Source organism: Meles meles, chromosome 14 (assembly GCF_922984935.1).
Source record: "Meles meles chromosome 14, mMelMel3.1 paternal haplotype, whole genome shotgun sequence".
Classification (NCBI taxonomy): Eukaryota; Metazoa; Chordata; class Mammalia; order Carnivora; family Mustelidae; genus Meles; species Meles meles.
Window position 1 is genome coordinate 4,627,625 of NC_060079.1, and position 21,895 is coordinate 4,649,519.

Here is a 21,895-nt window from a genome sequence, read left to right on the forward strand (position 1 = left end):
TTTCCTTTGGGGTGGTGGGGTGGCGATAAGGTTGAGCATGGAGAAAAGGAACGAGGAATTGTATCTCTGGGTAATAGTCTGGGTTTCATTTCATATATATATATATATATATTTTCTCTTTAAAAAGAAATTTGTTAGAAACAAGTGAGCAGAAAATCAATCGAGGAAATGGTAATGCAGAATAATAAAAAAGTGAGCGTTGGTCCTGATCCGCTATTTTACTTGGCACAAGGAAACCTGAGTGGACTGACCACTTGACTTTGTGGAAAGATGGCGTGCTTCTTTGCTGCTATGCCTTTTGGCCTGGAGTGGTGGCTCTGAAAGGCCAAACTCATCAGGACCCTAGATAAGCATGACCTGGGGCTTCCTGTTCAATATCTCACTAAGGGAAAGACTTCCTATGTAAGGTGTTATTTTCTGGATTGGTTCAGATTCTTGAAAAACTGGAGTTGTAAACTCCCCTTCAGTCAGTCATTTCCTAAGGAAACTCTGAGATCTGCTCAAGTTGCTACAGACTTAGACCTACTCTATCCCTAGCTTTGAGATGATTGATTTGGCAGCCCTGGTGTGGGATTCTCTGGGTGAGCAGGGAGCTCTGTAGGGAGGGGGGTTAATCTATTTTCGAAAGCTTCATGTCATGCCTCTCTCCACAGTCTGCATACATTCTTGTCCTCTAAAGAATGCAGCTCTTAAGTGTTGGGGGCTTTTAGGCTAGAGGGTTGTTTAGCATGGGCCAGAGTGGAGCAGCTTCTGCCTATCCTCCCATTTGCCATGGCTGGCCTTATTATGGAGGCTCACTTGGAGGTGAGGCTCAGTGCAGAGGGGCTCTTGGGAGCTGGCCAGCTTTGGGTTAATGGTCCATTTGAACAGAGCTCTGGGCTGACCACTAATACCTAGCAAGTCCGGAGCAAGGATGAAGTCTGGTGTGGTCATTTTCCTAAAGTGGTCCCAGGAACTGTCCTGGCCTCTTGTGGACCAGAGATGACCTCAGACCCCATCAGACCCCCTCGAGCCCAGTGAACACATCCTCAAAGGAACTGTTGGTCGCTATGAAAGAGAAGAGGCAAATGCCACTAGCCACTGACCCTGTGTTTCCCCTGTCACTTCGTCACTACCCATGACTATGGACCTTTTGAACTGAGGATGTCTTGGTTGTGTCTGTCGAAGAGGAGAGATAGCCCACCATGGCACACATGTGAGGGTCACAGTTTTAACATTAGGCACAATTCCATCATTTTCTCCCTCCCTCTCTTCCAGTCTTCTTTCTTCTCTTCTTTGCTCTTCCCTTCTTAACCTTCCTCTCCTGTTGCTCATTAAACATTGACATGTTTCTACCCAGATGCCTCCTCCTGGGTTGCTGTGGCTCCACAAGGCCTCTGCACTGCACATTTACGCAAACAGATAACCTGGGGAGTGGGCTGTACTCAAGTGAGTATGGTTGCAAGCACTTGCTTGGCTCAGGCCCAGAGAGAGGTTGGTTGACTTGGTGGAGGGTATGAAGTTTCTTGTGGGCAAGATGGTACCAGGAATGTTAAGGATTCCAATCTGGGCGTTGGGGATCTTTTTGCCAGGCTGCCAGGTCTTTTTGACCTTACAACATTGGTGTTCTCCCTGTGTGGGGGGGAATGCTGTGACTCACACATTCAAGTGTTCTGCTTGCCCTTGGATCACTGAGGTGACCTCAAAAAGGCTGGGCTGTTCTTTTGAGATTTCTGTTTTCCAAGGAGCTACAGAGATATGGATGGTGGTGTGAGGTGATGAAATCTTTTCCACCTGGGGTCACTACATAGGTAGTTCCTTTTCATAGGGAGAGCTCCTCAGAAACTTGTTTCACTTTCAGGATGCCTCCTCTGACTCCTCTTCCTAAGCCTATGTGACCCTACGCTAAGCATCTCCTCTCACTGCCTTGGTCACATTGTTTTATTTATCTATTTGTCTTTCCTTCCACTAGATGGTAAACACTTTGAGGATATAGGGCTTTGACTATATCTTATTCAACTTTGTGTATTTAACAAATGGCATGTTTCTTGGCTTATAATGGTCAGTCAATAATAGTTTGTTGTTCAAATAAGTCAGGGCATATGAATTAACAGCTATCTTGTTGCCAGAAAAAGAAACAAGATAGGTATCTTAATACTTTCGTTTCTGAAATATATAATAATAATTTCAGTACTTAGATGTTAACTGCACATAAACAATTTGTGTAAATAGTCCACATACATAGCAGATGCCCACCTTCCCAAACTCAGCATGATGAGAGAGCACAGTCCCAGGAACATACCTGCTCTTTATTTTTTCTGCTATCTCTAGTCCTGCTCACTGGATCTGTGGAGTCTGATCTGGGTAACATCTTCTAGTCACTAGTAAAGGAATGAACATATAAACGTGGTACAGAAATCACAGACACAGTGAAAAAAAGGTAAAAACAGTGATAAAAGTACATAATCAGTAAGAATCCAGGCTTTGGTGTCTCATTGCTTGGGGGCAAGTTGTTTAACGTTTTAAAACCTCAATGTCCCCATTTGTGAGCTGGAGATGGGCATATTGTAATGCTGTTCTGAGGATTGAGTGAAAGAAGGCCTCTCCTTTGGCATAGACTAAATGCTCAAGTGTTCAAGCTATTAGGATTGTCACTGTTGTGGTTTATTGATAGTCTTCTTGCTGTTCTGAAGACAAGCTAGTCAGATGGTTTTGTATGATCACAGGCCCCTGTTGTTTTGGGGCCTGATGGGCGATGATGATGAATATTCATGATTAGTTCTTCAAGCTGCCTTCTGGTTAGGGAAAACCAAGAGGTCATCAAAGACCCTGTCCGGAGATGCAAGTGTCTTTTAGTTTTGTGATTAAACTCTTCCCCCTTGACATGGGATATTAAAGTGGTCAGACCTTAATGGGGGCAAAATATGTCCTGTCATTCATTTTATAAGGAAAATTGGACATTGATGAATTCCTTACACTGATTTCAGGATCACTATGACCTATATTGTGGTGTGTTTTCAGGTAGCTAAGAAGAGGTTCATATGCATATGGCTCCTAATGGTAATAAAATGCCACAATGTAAGTTATTTTTTAATCATAAGAATTGGAAATAGTAAAAAAAAAAAAAGAATTGGATATAGTAAAATGAAATGAAATAATTGCATTAATAAGGGAGGACATCTCATGTGAAATGAATCTCATGGAGATATCTCCTTATCGATCTTTCCATTTGCTTTGTGAGGTAGGGAAGGCTAGTAATAAACTAGCTGCTTTTATTATTATTTTTTTAACTTTTTAAAAAGATTTTATTTATTTATTTAGAAAGGGAGAGTGTGCATGCGCAAGAGAGCATGAACAGAAGGGAGGGGCAGAAGAAGAGGGAGAAGCAGACTTCTCGTTGAGCTGGGAGCCTAACGTGGGGCTGGATCCCAGGACCCTGGGATCATCACCCAAACCAAAGGCAGACGCTCAACCAACTGAGCCACCCGGGTGCCCCACACTAGCTGCTTTTAGATGCATCTTCCAATACAGAGTCACAGATTATCAGATCCAAAATGCAATTTGTAATTTCTCTTTATATTTTTTCCATACGCTATTTCTCATCTTGTGAAAATAGTTTCACATGTGAATATATGTGATATTCTATAAAATGTAAACATAAGATATTTGTTACATTTTGTGCTTACCAAGGCATTAAGAATACCCCTTTCTAAGAAATCTCTCTTCTTTTTTTACGTCACCTTGAAACCCCTTTGCTTCATCAGATTTATGTAGTGCATGTCTTCTTTAGATTGCCACAGAGTATTTTGTGAAAGTTGCAAAATTAATTATTTAAAAATCCATGTAAGTGCTTTTTTATTAGTCACATGAGACTGCCTACAGCATACTGTTATCCTTAGTTTTTTTCTTCTTTCTAAACTCTTAAATAGAAGTGATTTTTTCAATATTTGAAAGTATTTTTAAAACAAGAAGTTAGTATTTGGTACGTGTTAACTCAAGGTCTACATAAAGTGTAGCAGTTTACAACAAACTTGAGCAAATGACTAAGCAGAGGTAATGCTAGCTTCGTCCCAAATATACAGTGGGGTAATCATCTTAAAACGACACTATGGTTAGGGAAATTTAAACTGCTGTTATATGGCCATAAAATTCTGGATTTATACCCAGCTTGGGTGCTATTTTTCTTAGTGCGGTAAGCAAGGGGAAAGAAGAGGGGGAAAAAGAAGATCATTGTGTTAGTTTGATTTTAAGGTATAGTCTTCCATGCCCATTTTAAATCAAGAGCACTTTTGGTATCAGTATTCCCCCCCCCCCCCCGAATATTATGTTATCTTAATTGCTTAACTAGCTCTTTGAGGCTTAGATAAGTACAGCAAAAATCAATACTTTGTTGAAGCAGAAATATTTGGGATGTGTGTAGGCTCTTTTCATTTTCCAGATGGAGCTTAATAAAGTTATATGATAACTTTATCTTGGTTTATTTTTCCATATAAACCAATCAGGTCTTTGGTTAACACCTGGTACTCTTGTTTTAAGGGACAGAAGACCATTCTCTCATTAGAATATTTTCCAATATATGCCCATACACAAATACTTGTTTTTTTCTTAAGTTGTACTCTTACTAGGTTAATTAGAAGTTGCATTTTGGTTTATCTGTCATATTGCTTCTTAGGGTATCTGTAAATCCTAGCTTTTTCATTTTTAAAATGTTTTGTCATATGTTGTGTTGGTAAGTACTTTTGTATCATTATTATAATGTTTAGCTGAAAAATCAGTTCTTTTAGGAAGTGGTTTTAAGAGGAGAAACTTCTTTAATGAGTGTGAGATTATCCAAGTTGGGAACTGGGCTCAGTGTCCTCTCAGAAAGTCCTAGGGATGCTGAGACTAAGGAATTGCTCTGTGCTCTGACCTGTCTTTTGCCCTCTGTCATTTGTCTTGTAGGCATTCTGGAATTTATCAGTATAGCAGTGGGCCTGGTCAGCATTCGAGGCGTGGACAGTGGACTCTACCTCGGGATGAATGAGAAGGGGGAGCTGTATGGATCAGTAAGTACCGGAAGAGTCTTTGCCAATCTTTAGCCTCACATTTGAGTTGAACTGCATTTTCTCTAGATTATAAATATCTAGAAATGAAACTGAGTCTGTTTGGAGAGAGTGTAAGTTTTTGCTTTTTGAGAAAAACCATTTTGTTTTTATTTATAGATGTCAGCCCTGGATCTTCACTAGATCAGAGTTTCTGAGAAAATGCTTTATTTATATGCCAAACAATTTTCATTATCAAGTAAATAAAAAATTCACAAGTGTGAAAAATCCCATCTTCTTGTATTGAATGGAAGTTATTTTTGAAATGAATTGAAATTATCTTCTAAGCTTTGTAAAGCAGTGTAATTAAAACTAGAAATAGACCACCGTGCAGTGAGTTTAAACCCTTTCTCTGAGCTGCTTAAGACTTTCATTATGTAGAGAGAAGAGGGAGATGGAAATTATTGTCAGATATTCTTGTATGTGAACAAGAATATAAAACTGTTATAATTATTTGCAAGTATTGTGTCTTTCTTTCTCTCTTTCTTTTTCTTTTGCGTGTCTCACTTCCCATCTCTATTGGGTTGTAAGCAACTTGAAGGAGGCAGTGAAGAAGTGTTTATTATAGCCCAGCAGGTGCCAGGTGCTTTTCCATGTGCTCAGGGACAGCAGTGAATGAGACAGAGTTCCTTCTTCGGCTTTGAGAGAAGGGAACTGGCTTTACATTTTTGTTTCTTTACTTGTGCTAACTGAGTTTCTAAACCGCAGTGCATGTGACACAGTAGGAATTTGATCCATTTTTGCTAAATGTATGCCTGTGAATGCTAGATTATTAGTTATTCTAGACTAACTTGAGTTTTCAACAAAAGGCTCCTAGTGAAATCAAACTTTAGTTTTTCCTTGCCAATACTGGTAGCCAAATGAGAATTTAACTTGTGTTATCTACATAGGAGAACTTCGATAGAATCTATAAAAAATTGAAAATTAAAAGCAAATGCAGACTTGGAGACAGAAATAAAGGGCATTTCCGTATATAATTAGGAGAAATATTTTCTAGATCTACTCCTTTGCTAGCCACATGTTAGTAAATATATATATGTGTGTACACACATACACGCACGCAGGGTTGGAATAGTATAAAATTTTTACTCAAACACTCCAGATGACAAAAAATGGCCTATGTAATTTGAATATAGCACACAGCATTTTAATGGTGTGAGATTGGTTTTCTGCCCTGGTAAAATTTGCATCTAGATTGGTTGATTTGTTAGTCTTTTTAGAAAAAGTGCTTCATTGAGATAATAGATTATTTTAAAATATGTTTGAGTGTAAGATTTGGTTTAGCATTTTAAATAGTTCATGATTTATAAAAGTGTTTTACTGTCTAAATTATCTTTGTCAGCACTTTTAAGTGCAAAGATAGAAGCTATATTATTTTATTATTATTATTATTATTAATTATTAAAGAGGGGGGAGGAAGAGGCAGAGGGAGCAGGAGAGATCTTAAGCAGGCTGCACACCCAGCACGGAGCCCGACCTCACGACCCTGAGATCATGACCTGAGCTGAAATCATGAGTCAGATGCTTAATTGACTGAGCCCCCTCGGTGCCCTGGCTTTCACACTTTTAAAACATTAAATGATGTTCTCCTTTTGTCACCCCCTCAATTATTTTCCGTTTGAGGTATATGGAGATTTAATTTATGGATTTAAGATTTAATTTATGGATTAAGTTGGTCACAGTTGAACTTGATAAACTGCTTCTTGCGTGTAGGATACAATCCAACCTTTAGTGGATGGAAGGTTCCATGGTTTCTCATCATGATCACATGCCACCACCAAAACGATTTTTTTGAGTAAGAATCTCAACACGGTATATTAAGTTACTTAAAGATTCTACATGTAAAATATAGTTCATAGAAATTATTTTACTTTCTAAAACTCATATTAAGGTAAACATTTTAAACAAGTGAGTAAACACAGAGGCCATTTTTATTCCCCACCCCGTGGAACCCCTTGTATGTCCCTGCAGAGTACCCTCCTCTCAGAGAGAGAGGACCAGTCTTTCAGATAAAACCACCAACATGAGAGCCTCCTACAGTTTATTGGTTGACAAGGAGAGTGGTGGAACTTTTATTCAGCACAGTGGCATCTATGTTTGTTGTCCAGCCGAGCCTCTTCTCCCTGTCTGGACTCTTCCCGTGGCTTCTTGCTCATCTCTTCTCTCCTCTGGCTGCCCTCCTGCCTTTGTGTGCCCCCATCTGCAGCACAGGCTGAGAACAGAGTGCAGGCTCTAGAAGGTAACCTGAATGTAGACCCAATGAATATCAGTGACGGAACTGCCTGAAGTGATGGCCAGGTGGCAGAGAGTTGGGAGAACTTCATCTTGGCATGTTTTCTGGGAAGCCCAACTGCCTCATGTAGGGCTTTTTGAGCACACACAGAGCTTGTGACTGGGAGGATGCGTCCCTCCTCCACTGCTACATGGCCGCAAACCCACTCGGCCCTCTGATGACCTGATCGTGGAACCCCAGCTAGGCAAAGGGACGAGTCTAAGAAAAGCTCTCCATTTCTTCCTGTGCTTGAGAAATGCACAGTTTCTCATGTAAAGAACGTATTCAGGCTTGGAAACTGCTCGGAGGAAAGTATAGTAAGGAGGGCTTTTGCAAATTGTGATTTCCTTTGTGGAAGAGTTATCTCCGCATATGGCTTCTCTGCATCCAGCTTCTCTCTTCTCCGGTCCATTCTCCACACTCACGGGAGAATCACCTTTCCAAACTCACATATGAGTGTCACTTCTCAGTGCAGATCCCTTCAACTGCTCGCCTTTGAGGGCGAAGGCCTGAGTACTTTAGCCTAGCATTCAGTACTTTTCACCAGCCACTTTGCCTGCCTCTGCATGTGGTAGGTGCTCAATAAACACTTGTTGGATTCAAATGAGCTAAACATTGTGACTTTTTCTGGTGCTTCATGAAACACATGGATGTGGACCTCACTGGGTCTGCTTGCGTCTTCAGGGGTACTGAGAACTCCGCTGGAAGGGAGAATCCACCTCTTCCATTCCCGTGCTGAGTTGGACTGTGATTATGCCATTCTTGGGGTGTCCCGCCCAAGGGGGCTGGGGCTGGGGCTGGGGCTGGGGCTGGGAAGAGGTAGTGTAGGGGCAAATGCATGACTACAGGTCAGGAGACTTAAACTCTCGCTCTGTCTCTGCTGCTAGTGAGGTCCTGGGCCCTCATTCTCCTCATCTCTGAGATGAGTAGCTTGACTTTGAGGTCTGGAGTGTCTTTTCCTACTCTGGATCTCAGGAATTCATGCTTTGGATTTTTTAGGCTTTCCTCCTGAGTCTTGTCTGCTTCATGTATGATGTTCTCTATGTACATAAAATGTTTACGGAGGAACATCTTTTTGCTTCTTGTGTACAGAGCTGGGAAGAAAGCTTTTTGGGCAGCCAGATGGTTTTCCTTTTGCATGTACCTAAGGCAGGAAAGGGGAATGAAGGTGAGATCTGTGCTCCTCTATGGCTAAGAATCACATTTTCCATCCGGTTTGTGATTATCGTATTTGGTGTGGCTGTGGACATGAGGAGTGACCAAAACATTATATTTTCAATGCGATGAAACTGGGAGGAGGAAAGAAAAGAAACAGGCGATGATTCTGTTATTAAATGCAATTGACCCTGGAACAACATGTGTTTGAATTGTGTGGGCCCACTTCCAGGCAGGGTTTTGTTTTTTTTTTTTTCCCCCAATAAATACAGTACAGTACTGTAAGTATATTTTCTCCTCCTTGCAATTTTCTTAACATTGTTTTTTCTCTAGCTAGCTTTATTGTTAAGACTATAGTGTGTAACCCATATAGCATACAAAATATGCGTTAATCATTTATGTTGTTGGGAAGGCTTCTAGGCAACAGTAGGCTATCAGTAGCTCAGTTTGGGGGCAGTCAAAAGTTCTATACAGATTTTTGACTGTGCAAGGGGTCAGTGCCCCTAACCCCTGTGCTGTTCAGGGGTCAACTGTACACTAAAAATTGTACCTTAAAGAATTTTTACCTATGTGAAGTTGCATAAAGCTCAGTAAACTAAAGTGGAGAAGTTTCTAAACGTTGGGGAAACCTTGAGAAAAACTTATCTTATTATGAAAGAAGGTAAATAGGAGATCTGGGGAAATAGCAGATTTCCCCTCAAAAGGTAAAGCAAAATATAGCAAATATTAATTTAAAATGTATTCTGGGATAAATTTTCTCTTTTCATGTACGTAATTTTTTGTTTACAAGTTTATGTTAGGAATGTATCTAAAAGGCCAGAGGTGAATGGGGTCATCCTTCTTCAGAAAAACACATGGAATTCTGGTACCCTGTCAGAATGTGGCGATAGGAAAAACGTTATTGCTAACGCGTATCATGATACGGTTGAAGGACAACCTGAAAAATTCTGGCTCTGGGTGGGGTTCAGTTCTCACATTCATGTAATTCATGTGTTAATTCACCTATGCATCAACTCCTTCATTTGCTCATTCATTCACAAACATTTGTACCCACTGTGTGCCTAGCACTGTGCTGAGTGCTTCACAGTGCAATAAAGGTTTCAAAATTTTATTTATAAATAATTCAGTGCAATGTGAAGTGTACTACATTAGAGAAACACACAAATATCTTGGAGTCCAAAATTGTGTTTAAATAACTGCTCGAGGAAATTGGGTGGTAATATTTAAGCTGGATCTTGAGGGATGAATAGGAGTCTCAGAAAAGGTAGGGCAGACAAGCTCAGGCTCATGAGCTTTCAAATGGAAAGATTAGAGTATCCTGCCCGAGTCGTAGAGAGGGTATTGGACCGCACGCACACACACACATACTTGGCCAGAGAACTCAAATTTATTAGAGTATTAGTTTACCTTTGTCACTTTTGTTCTTATCAAGGAGACTAGAAGTAGGCTCGGATAGTTACTCCTAGTGTCTTCATCTAACTTATCCGAATGTTACCAAGATATTGTGTTTGTTTTTTAAAAAAAGATTTTATTTGTCAGACAGAGAGTGAGCACACAAGCAGGGGGAGCAGCAGGCAGAGGGAGAAGCAGGCTCCCCACTGAGCAGGGAGCCCGATGCAGGACCCTGGGATCGTGACCTGAGCTGAAGGCAGACACTTAACCAACTGAGCCACCCAGGTGCTCCTGTTATCAACATACGTTAAAGCATCAAGAGTAATTGACTGTAATAAATATCTCTTTAAAAAAGAGTGCCATGAAAACAATTAGTCTCCTTCAAGAAGCTTCCCATTTAGTGAAAGCTATTTTACCTTTTCATTAAAAGAAGGTAGCACAGTCATTAAAATCATAATGATACAGGAAAGCAGAGCATAGAATCTATAAAAGTGATACAAAAAGATGACGTGCAGATTTCGGGTTTGTATCCGTTTTACAGCACTTACTTTTTTTTCTGTCTAGAATTTTAATTCCTGTTGGTGTTTTCCACTAGGTTAAATTTCTACGCATCAGGTTCTCTGTCTTTATAATCTTTCTGTTTTTTAAAGGCCCAGCAGTACACGTTCTGTGCAGTTGGCATACGGTCAGTGTTTGCCGAGCCGGCTCTCTGGCCTGTCACGACCCGCTTGGATGCAGAGCCTTGCTGTATCTGGGCACCGTGTGTCAATAGCGCTACCTAGGATGTGGTAGCCTACGGACAGAGCCCTCTTCTTCCTTATTTAAAGACCCAGGCCTTATAGATGGTAGGGTGTGACTCATGCCTGGTTCTTGCAGCCCTCAGACTAGTGCTTTGGAACCCGACCATCATTCTGGTGGAGATGCTTATAAAACATGTGTTTCCTCATAGATTTGGTTATTATGTTTCCAGAGACACAACTGGGCCCTGGTTTATATGAATCCATCTAATAACAAGGTGTGATGGATTTTTGACCATGTTTCCTATGCACATCAACTTAAAAAAAATACAGTGGTCTCAGCAGTTGTCTCTATTGGGTTAGAGGTATGTGAGTCAAAGAATTTCCCTTGCAAGTTGTCTCCATGGTGTGGGGTAGCGGGGGGAGATACCTGTCACGGAGTAAAGGAATGTATCAGTCTCTTTAAGAGGAAAAAACAAAGTATCGCAGATCCTCAGAAACCCATACTGATTTAAATGATTGTGACTATGTCGTTTGAATAGGAACTGACACGAACTTCTTATACTTCTTTAGCAACTTCAATTCAAAACATATTAATGTTAAAATTTGCACTAAACTCTAAGACCAATAGAATCCAGATTGGCGCAATTGATTTAGTATGACCGAAGATGTTATCAGTCTGAGGCTAAGACACTGCTTCACTGTCAGTGTGGCCCTGAAGCTTTTTTGAGCTGAGCCCACCTGTTCCTTGGAGCACCTCGGGAGGATAGTTATCCCCCTAACACCACCACCACCATCTCCCCCCGCCCACCATCCCGCCCACCATCCCCCCCACCATCGCCCCCCCCCTGCCGTCCAGCCTTCCTATTCTAATTCTTGGGAGACCAGATGATGGGCTAGGAAGGTCTTTTTCTTTTCCTATTAACCCTGATGGTGAAAGTAGCACAGGTTAGCACTACTTAGCACAATTGCATTCTTGGACGCCAGTATCTGGTTACAGGTGGTCATCTGGAGTGTCCAGAATAGCCTTAAAACAGTCCCTTTACTTTCTCATGAGGTGGAATGACCAAGTGAAAACATTCATATAGAAAACTTGCGGTTCTCCAAATTAAAGTCCCTTGTCTTCCAGGGTCTGCAGATGCCAGTTTTGAAAATATCCCATCCCAGTAGGTGTGAAGTCTAGCAAGGAGGCTTAGTGGTATGCTGGAGAGGCAGCTTGAGGCCGGCAGTGGAGTGGAGGCCTTCTTGTCTCCATTGGGCATTCTGTATCGGCACTTGTGAGAGCTTTTGAGCAAGCACGATAAACTAGTGTGTTTGTGGAATGGAATACTGTACCACATGGCAAGGCACCGCTACACTTAGCAATTTGTCACTGGGGTTTGTCAGTTTCAGATTACTTTGGTGGTAGATGTTTAGGCATGTCCTGTAGATAGTCTCCAAAGCATGTAATTCATATAAAGGAAATGAAAAGGGACATTTGTTTCGTAATCCACTTGATAGCAGCATGTTCTGGAAATAGGTGGTTTTAAACTGGTATTTTGGAAAATAGAGCATCGTCTTCTCCTGCATATGTACATTGCCAATTTTCAAAGGATCGAGTAATAATTCTTCGGTGATAAAGAGGGCAGCACCTCAGAGGAACATCTTCTATATTATTTGATTTAGTTCATACACTGTCCTTGTTTTAGAGATGGGAGAGTGATGGTTTAGTGGCTTTGTGGCTTTCTCAAGGTCACCTAGTGTGATTTGAACATAGGTGAATTTGTCATTTGAGCATAGGTGAATGAGTAAACGTTGTCTGATGTATATGCATAAGAGTTGCCATCCATTTTTGTGAGTACAAAATAATTTTACCAGAATTAACCATGTATCAGAGAAGGATTTAGTATTTCCTTTACAGACATGATTTTTGGAACTTTTTCTCCCCTTTCTAATAGCCTAGTTTTTATTTTGTGGTTGCCTTGTTTCCTTAGCATCTGTACCAACGGCTATAAGTTCATGGAAAAATCATCTTTTAACAAATATATCTATTTGTTTATTTAATTTTAGTTAAGTATAAGTTTAATTTTAGTTGTTTCATGGATTAGCTTTACTGATTTATTGAGACATGTTTTTTTTTTTTTAAAGATTTATTTATTTATTTTTTTGACAGACAGAGACAGAGATCACAAGTAGACAGAGAAGCAGGCAGAGAGAGAGGAGGAAGCAGACTCCCCGCTGAGCAGAGAGCCTGACACGGGGCCCGATCCCAGGACCCTGGGACCATGACCTGAGCCGAAGGCAGAGGCCTCAACCCACTGAGCCACCCAGTCGCCCCTATTGAGACATGTTTAAGACATCCCACCTCAGTAATGATCAAAGTCACAGAACACAGGTCTGGAGACTTTAAAGGCCTTGGAAAGGATTTGGTTTTAATCATTAATACCTCAGGAGATGGCTCTCCTTTCATCTGGAGGAGGAGGTCCTGGGTACCCGGCAACATGCTCAGCCATGGTCTTCGTTCAGGCTCAGGAGTCTCGGAGTAGAATCTTCCTCATGACAGGTGCAGACTTCACACAAGATCCCTTCTGTCTTCCTGACCTTGGTTTTACTCTTATTCCCTGCTCTACACTGCTGTCTCAGGGTCTGCTGGGGGAGTCTGGCGAAGAAAGCTTTCGAGTGTGACTGTTTCTTGGGGTAGAGCCTCCACTGGCTCTGGTCCTTCCGTGTCCCTGCTGGAATTCCATTTCCTAAAGGGTAGCTCCATGGAGCAGGGATGTGGTTACCGTTGTTTCCTGCGGAACTGTCAGTACTTGAAACAGTGCCGTGCATGCAGTTGGCACTTACTACATGTTGAAAGTACGAATATATTGTCAGTGGGATCCCAGACCACCTGTTTCTTTCTCTCTCCATCTTTCTTTCTCTCTCTCCCTCTTTCTTACTCTCACCCTTCCTTCCTTCCTCTCTCCCTTTCTTTCTTTCTCTCTCTCCTTCCTTTCTTTCTTTCTCTTTCTCTCTCTCCTTCCTTCCTTCCTTCCTTCCTCCTTTCTTTTCCTGAGGATCCTGGCTCCTAAGCACCTAATTTCTGAAGATTAGAGGACGGACCAGAGTGGTTCCTGATCATTTTGTGTGTAAGTTTCCCTTTTTGATAGAAAGTGTTAGGGAGTCACACAGGATGGTAATTGTGCTTGTGCCTTTTTTTTTAAAAAAAGATTTCATTTATTTATTTGTCAGAGTATGAGAGAGAAGAAGCCAGGAGGAGCAGCAGAGGGAGATGGAGAACCAGGCTCTCCACTGAGTAAAGAGCCAGATGCGGAACTCGATCCCAGAACCCTGAGATCATGACCTGAGCTAAAGGCAGACACAGCCAAAGGAGCCACCCAGGAATACCCCCCCACCAATTTTTTTTTAAAATAAATTTATTTATTTATTTGAGAGAGAGAGAGGGCACATGAGGTGGTGGGTGGTAGTGGCAGAGGGAGAGGGAGAGATAATCTTAAGCAGACTCCTCACCGAGCATGGAGCCCGAGGTGGGGCGTGATCTCATAATGCTGGGATCAAGACTTGAGCTGAAATCAGGAGTCAGAGGGCTTAACCAACTGAGCCACCCAGGGGCCCCTATGCTTGTATCTTTTGATTGAAAAAAAAAAATACATTATGACAAAACGTACGGTGAATTAACATTGAAAAACGCATTTGTTACAGAGCAGTTCATATATACATTTGAAAAGAACAGCATATCTGTGCAATGGATAGTTCACTTAAGTAGTTGACTGGCAGTGCTGACTAATGGTTTTTTTGTCTTGACGGGCGTGAGCTGACCGCCTCCAGGCGCCCCTGCTTCTTCCACGCCTCACTTAGCTGCTACTTTCTCTCACCGCATCCTCTGTCTCGCCTCTCCAGCATCCCCTCTCGGGCCAGAATGGATTGTTGGTCACACAGAACCTGAGCTCCTCCTCGCTGGGGCCTGTTGCACAGACGGGTTCTGAATCGTAGAGCCTCCTGCTTCTCTTTTCAGTGTATCGGCCTCCTCCAGTTCCAATTAGTGATGCCCAACGGGCTGATCGGAATTGGGCCAGTCTCACTCATTCACGTGTTCACTCCCACATTTGCTCACTCACTCAGACACATACTCACACCAGCACTTGCTCACGCCCTCACACCTTCACTCATTCACATCCTTACTCTCTTACACACTCACACCCTCACACCTTCACCAGCTCATGCCTTCACTCATTCACACACTCAGTTTGCTCACATCTTCACTCACGCTCCCACTCATTTGCTTGCACCCTCACTCACACACACACTCATATCCTCACTTATGGACTCACTCCCTCACACCTTCACTGGCTCACGCCTTCACTCACACACTTACTTGCTCACATCCTCACTTGCTCTCACATACTCAGTCACTTGCTCACACCTGTACTCACTCATCTCCATCCACTTGCCTATACAGTCACTTGCACACTCATTTACACCCTCACTCTGCCACACCTTCTCTGTCTCACACCTTCATCACGTACACACACACATCCTCACTCAGACTCACTTGTTCACACACTCAATTGCTCGCAACTTCTTTTGCTCAAGCCTTCACTCGCTTACACCCTTGCTCACATACTCACTCACATTTCACTCACTTGCTCATACCTCTGCTCACTCACATCCTTACCGACTTGCCTACACACTCACTGACACACTCAAAGACACCCTCACTCTGCCACATCTTCACTGGCTTACACCTTCACTCACACATGTCCTCACTCAGGCTCACTTGCTCACACACTCACTTGCTGACACCTTCCTTCACTCAAACCTCACTTATACCCTCACTCACATACTTGCTCACATCCGCATTCACATACTCACACTCTCACTCGTTCATACCCTCACTTATTCGCCACTAACTCACTCTTCCATTTACTCACACGTACCCTCACTCACTCACTCACTCACTCACACCCTCACTTGCTCACACCCTCACTTACTCGCTCAGTCTTTCCTGCGGGCTTTTGTGGAGCCAGCAAACATCACTGACACCGCCCACTACTAATACATGCTGGTCCTGGAAATTCACTTGCTCCTTGTTATTTGCAGATTGTGTATTTGCAAATTCGTGTCCTTACAAATTTGCTTGTGACTCTAAGTCATTAATAGTGGCGCTTGCGCGGTCGTCTACAGACATTCAAGGGGAAGCAGAAGGGAATGGCCTGATGGGCACGTTTCCAGCAGAGGTCTTGCCAGGTGATGCTCTCTGCTCTCTTTCTTCGCTCACACTATAAACAAGTGTCCTTTGGGGGGATCTATTTAGTGCCATGTTTTCCCTTTTTGTGCTTTTTGTTGGTGATTTTATTGTTCAAAATGCCCCCCAGGCCTAGTGCTGAAGTCCTATCGGCTGTTTCCAAATGCAAGATGGCTGCGATGTGTCTTATGGAGCATGCTAGATTAGTGAGAGAGTCTTGTGTGAGCACGAGCCACAGTGCTGTTGGCTGTGAGTTCACTGTTAATGAATCTACAACATTAACTTAAATAGAAACCCACAAAAAACAAGCTTATTTCCTGATGGTTTGGTGAAAGTGTTATGACGGACTTGCGTGGAACCCGACCCGTTGTTTCTCTTATGAGCCGTGCATCCATATTTTCGACTTCAGTGTTCATGGTGGCTTCAGAGAACAGAACTATCGCAAATAATGAGATCAACCCTACGTACAAATGCACACGATGCTTCCTCTTCCCAGCTTAGAACTGGTCCAAGAACTTGCAATTTTGTGGGGGGTGGCAGATATACAAACCAAGAATTATAATTTGGTATGACAGAATTCTGTACAAAAAGGGCTCAGAGAAGTTAGAGGAGAGGGCTTAATTCCAGGGCAGGAGAGAACTCCAGGATTATTCACAGAGGAGATGGAGAAAAATAGGCAGGTGTCTTGAGGGGAGGAAGGCTTGCGTGAAGGCAGCTTTGCGGCTGGGCTCAGAACCATGGTGGCTGCGGCGTATATCCTGATTCGTTAGCTTTAATTCTGGTCCCCCTGCCGTGGTCCTGTCTCTGCTTCCGGTTCTCCCACCTGCTGCCAGAGGCTACATTGCTGACATTGGAAGGTCTTTTCCGGTCACTGTCTTCATCCATGGCATGGGAGGTGCCCTTGAGCCCCACAAAGAAAGCTGGCCCCCCTGCAGGCAAGGAGGAGCCGCCACCCTGAGGGCAGCTACAGTGGGGGCCGGGCCATCTCCTCCCTCTTGCCTCCCGCATGCCAGGGACTGCCGTGTACTTATGCACAGACATCATTTCTCAGTCTGTCGACCAGGTACACCTCAGTGGCATCCAAACGGGTGGCCGAGAAAAATGTCCTGATACCCCTGCTGCCGAGGCCTCCCCCTCAGGCTTAAAAGGTTATGGTGTTAAGTGGGAAAGACATATACAGAGCTGTCTTTGTCCTCTTTATAAATGCTTAAAATCCTGACATGAGTTGATCCCCTCTTTTCTTACTCCTTTTTTGGTGTGTACTGGAATTCATGGAAATCTCCATCATTTGCTTTTTCCCTTGTAATGAAGCTCTCAAAGCTCAATGCAGTATTCCAAGAACAGACTTGCCAAGGTCATACCAAAGGCATCCCTTTCCCTGGGGTGCGCGAAGTGATTGCTTTGCATTGAATGATTTTTACCCGTTTCGCTGCCGTGCTGCATTGTATGTTCTCAATGTAATTCTGTCCACGCTTGGCCCTAGATGTCATCCCTCCATCCTTTTTTCCACACGAATTGCTGTGTTTCATATAGTTTTTTCTCTTGGCTGTGTCAACGTGGCCTGTATTCTTTTTCATTATCTTTCAAGTTGATTTGCAGTTTGCAGTGTTCTGGTGAAATATTGAAGCCTGTACTTGCACTTGGAAAGGTTTGAGGCTGGAGGCAAAGCACAGAGTAGTGGAAACACAAGGGTTATTTGCATCCCAGCTCTGTGGCTCACTGGCTGTGCGACCTTGGGCAAGCTACTCGGACTTGCTGAGCTGTAATTGTGAAACAGGGCTAATGACAGCCACATCACAGCATTGCTGTGAGGATTAGAGGAGACGAAGCCCATAAAACAGCCAGCAAAACAGCGAGCGCACGGCTTGGCTCGCAGTGGCTCGTTAGCACAAGCTTGTCCCCTTAGCATTCCTCATGGATGAGTGTGAGGAACACTGCTCCCGTGCAGCCTCTCAGACTCCTGGCTAGATGTGAGATGCACAGAAAACGTGTTTCTCGCAAGTTTGAATTCTGGAACGAAGATGTATGACGAAGTCTATGAAAGTTGATATAAATCTCCTTCATTCCTGCATCCCTGGAATCATTCTTTGTAGTGTTAACCATAAAGCCTTGCTTATCAAGATTAATTGATTAATCAAGATTAATCAAGATTAATTTTAGATACTTTATTTTTATATGTAGCTCATTGTTATTTTATCCACATAGTTAAAGAAGTTTCTTTCTTTGGGATTTCAGTTACTTTTGTATTATTGTAATTCTTTTTTTTCCCCTATGTTCACATATTAGTGGATTCACCAGGCTATCACAGCACCTGAAATGTCTACCACTGGAACTGATTTTTCAGGATTAAAGCACAGTTTTAAAAAAGGATCTATGTCAGCGTATGAATTTTGTTTCGGAGCAATGGAATTATTAGTTGATGGTATTAGCCCTGATTACTGTTGGAAGTTTGTTGTTCCACTCTAGCAGAGAGAAGGGCCCTGAGAGAGACACAGTCACCTTTGTGTTGCAAAGAGGAAAAGACAGCAACACTGGTCACTTTTTAAGAGAGCAGGGCCATTTATATGTCACAAACTCAGGGGTGGGAGGAAAAGTTTGGTTCCAGAGAAATCTGGGCTGGCATGAGTATGGAGCTAGGAGTATTGGAGCTAGGAGCTGGGGACCCAAGAAGTAAGGGGGATGCCAGAGGCAGGCTTTTTCTCCCTTATGATTTTATTTTATGTAGGATTTCTCTGTGGGTATTGGGTGGGGATGGGGTGGTAGGGCCCTCAAGCATTGGCTGGAGGGGGGTTTTGAGAAGTTCAAGAGTTCGGTATTATTTTTCTTTGAGGTTGCATTTTGTCTACCCTATGCACGTGTCCAGCTTTCCCATTGGGTTTGAGTTTGTTTTCTTGCAAGACTTGGTTTTTCCTCCCAAGTAAATTCTCCAAGGGAGAACTTAGGATGTATGGTTTCTGGGCCAGGCAAGCATTCATTAATGAGCCATGTTTCTGGTGGCCAGCATGGCAAAGAGGACAGTGGTAGGCTCCGAAGTGTAAGGACAAAGTAGGCAAGACCCCTTCCAGGACAGGGTCATTCTAATGGTCTCCCAGGGAGAAGAGAGAAGGGCCCCTTGTGCCAAAGGGATGTCTTCTTCCTTGTCCTCGTTTCTTCCTTGAAATAGCAATCTCATTCCCTTGGCTGCTTCTGGAAACATTAATTCAGTCTGCATTTCTGATCAGCTGTCCCCAGCCTCTCTGCGGTGGGCAACTGATGCAGCACATTTTATTTAGTTTCTTTCCCTATTCTCCTCCACAACAGTTTTCTTTTTCCATTTCCTGTTCAATATGTCCTTCCAGAGTTCTTGTGGATAGCTCTGCTTTTCCCATTTTGAGGTTCCAACACTGAATCATTAGAATCTTAGACCCAAAGAGACCTTAGAAATGTCTTAATCCAGTCCCCTCATTTTACAGAAAGGAAATTGAGGACCAGGATTATTAATCAACCCCCCCTTCCTGCCCCATTCGAGTGTGTGTCTGTGTTTGTGGAAGTTCAGCATTCGTTTACATAAGGAAATTCTACAGATCTTTTAGTTCTTCAAAAATAATCTTTGGGCTTCTACTGTCATTGTATTGGTTCATTTTTTGATTTCTTTTAATTTTATTTCTACAAACCAAGTTCTTAATTTAACCCGTTCTGTCTCTCATAGAAAACCTCTGGCACATTTTTCTTTTCCCACTCCCTAAGGTACATCTGATGGTTATCTTGGAAACAAAGTAGTTGGGTTCAATTGCCTTTGTCTTTTTGGATCCCTTATTTCCTTAATTTCTTTTCCCCGCTGTCCAAGCTTTAGGGATTTCTGCTATTGTGTGTCAGTCAGATTCTTCCAAGGCTTCCCTCTGCTCTGGGCTCTTCCCTCTGGAGCTAAGAGCGCTAGGAGCTATGCACCGGGAGGTTACTTCAGCGTTTGCAGGTCTTCGATGTATTTTTTAAGTGGTCACTGAATGGCCTGCTACTCTTACCAGATCATCCTGTAGGGTAAGAAATGTTACATGTGATTTCTTTTTACAAGGGTGTTCTGAGATCCTAAAAGAAGTTTCATGAATTTTTCCTGTCAGGGTCTCAGTGGAAGCATTAAATGTGCCACATTTAATTGTCCACATAGGGACATAAGCAATGATGTTTCTTAAAGTGAATACTGGACTTCTTGAATTTGAATCCTCGTGCACTTGGAGCATGGTTTTCTTTCCCCTGTGGGACTACATCTCTGGAAATGAATTACAAATTGATGAGCTAATATGATTTGCTAAACAAATATCCGTGTCTAGAGGCAGATTCTAAGGAAGGCACCCTCATTGACTAGGCTGTCTGTGGCAGGTTCCGTCCTGTGGCAGCTTTGCTGGTATCATAGGATGGGGAACGCACAGCATAGAAAGTGTCCGTGTGCCCCTGGATTCAGATAGGCCCCGACCTTTGAACCCCCAACTGCCCAAATAAGCTGCTTCTGGAGAGAAGGTCATTTGTGTTTGTTTTGTTTAGTGTTTGGTGATGGAAGGAGTGGAGAGAAATGTCAGAATTTTTAATATTCTCTACATTTTCATGAGGCCGAAAGAAAAATTGCCTGCCTCCTTGCTTCATTTTGTTTACATTGGCCAGACACAACTGATTCAGTTGTTCCCACAATTCCAGGATCATGGATATGAAAGCAGGCCCATCTGGAATAGTGGGAATTTGAAAGAGGTTTTGAAAGAGGGGGGCTTACGGTGAGCCGTATCAAGGGCCCAAGGGGGTTGGCTCTGAACTGGAGTCTAATAAAATAAGAAATAGTGGCCTCTTGCCTATTCTCTTCTGTGTTTGTTGCTTTCTGTCTATTTGGGGACCTCTCCCAGGAGAGAAGAGTTAAAAGACCTGGCTTCTTATTAATGGTCCTTTAGTCATTATATTTAATCACCCCGATCCTTGCAACAACTCCCATTAAGTCTTTACTGCTAGATTATTAATGAGGAAGAGTACATCTGTACGAGTAATTGTGGTTGAGGGAGGTTTAAATACCATGACTGTAATAAATGGGAGATATGAGAACGAGGGATTACATCAAATCATTAACTTACAGAATGTTTGGAAACTCTACTATCAAGTTGGTTTCTGTAGAGTCGCTGACCTTGAATTTACAGGTTGGGCTAGTTTGTGCAACTAGTTTAAGGGACCCATTGAGTTGAATAAGTGCAACCATTTTGGGTAGTAGTTAAAGCTACACCATATATTTTTATAAATAGGTTTATAAATATGTAAACATAAATATATTTTTATATGCATATAAATATGGAAATCATGTTTTAAAATGATAGCATGACATAAGCCTATATGTTTTCCATGACTACTGTTGAGCCTCACATTTTGAAAAATTCTGATTTCAGTTTTTAAGTGGGTATAGATATTAATTGGGCATAATAATGCCCATGTGGATTACATATTTTCCAATTGTCTAATATTTTAAAGTGGTATCTATATGAGTTTATGTCTTATAACATTCCTAAGCATTCTCAAGGGTGTGCTGTAATTTTCACATTATTATCTCATTCTTTGGTTTTAATAGGATTCGTAAAAGTTTTGAAGTTTTAATTTCAGTTTTTCCCACTGCTTAGAATTTGATGATATAAAATGAAAAGAGGTTTCCATAGTTGCTAACATTCACCAGATTTTGTTCCAAAGCATGGACTTTAGTAGACTTTTGAATTAAATCCACATTCTCCACCCAAGCCTAGTGATATAATCCAACAGTTCAAAGATAGGTATGCCATAAACAGCTATAGTTAAATAATCTAAAAAAAAATTAAAACATGGAAATACAATAAAACAAGAATTGATCACTTTATAGTGGAATACTCTATAAACTGTCTGCATTGGAAACATGTGGTGAGTTTTAAAACATCTGAGTTCTATAATTCTAAAGTGTAGAGTTGATTGGAAGGCAGAAGTTTTTTTTCCTCCTCTGCATATATAGAAGAATACAGGCTAATCTGTTTTTGCTGTCCCAACTTGCACTCGTTTGCTTATTTTTAATTTAGAAAAA

The 21,895-nt window shown here is 42.1% G+C and overlaps 1 protein-coding gene across 1 annotated transcript in view; it reads left to right on the plus strand.

Moving 5' to 3' along the window:
- The window catches only part of FGF9 (fibroblast growth factor 9), a 31,834-nt gene that overhangs the window by 4,924 nt on the left and 5,015 nt on the right, over window positions 1-21,895 (plus strand). Inside the window, exon 2 of the mRNA XM_046028118.1 lies at window positions 4,921-5,024. Coding sequence (XP_045884074.1) covers window positions 4,921-5,024 — 104 coding nt within the window. The remainder of the gene's footprint in view (window positions 1-4,920; window positions 5,025-21,895) is intronic.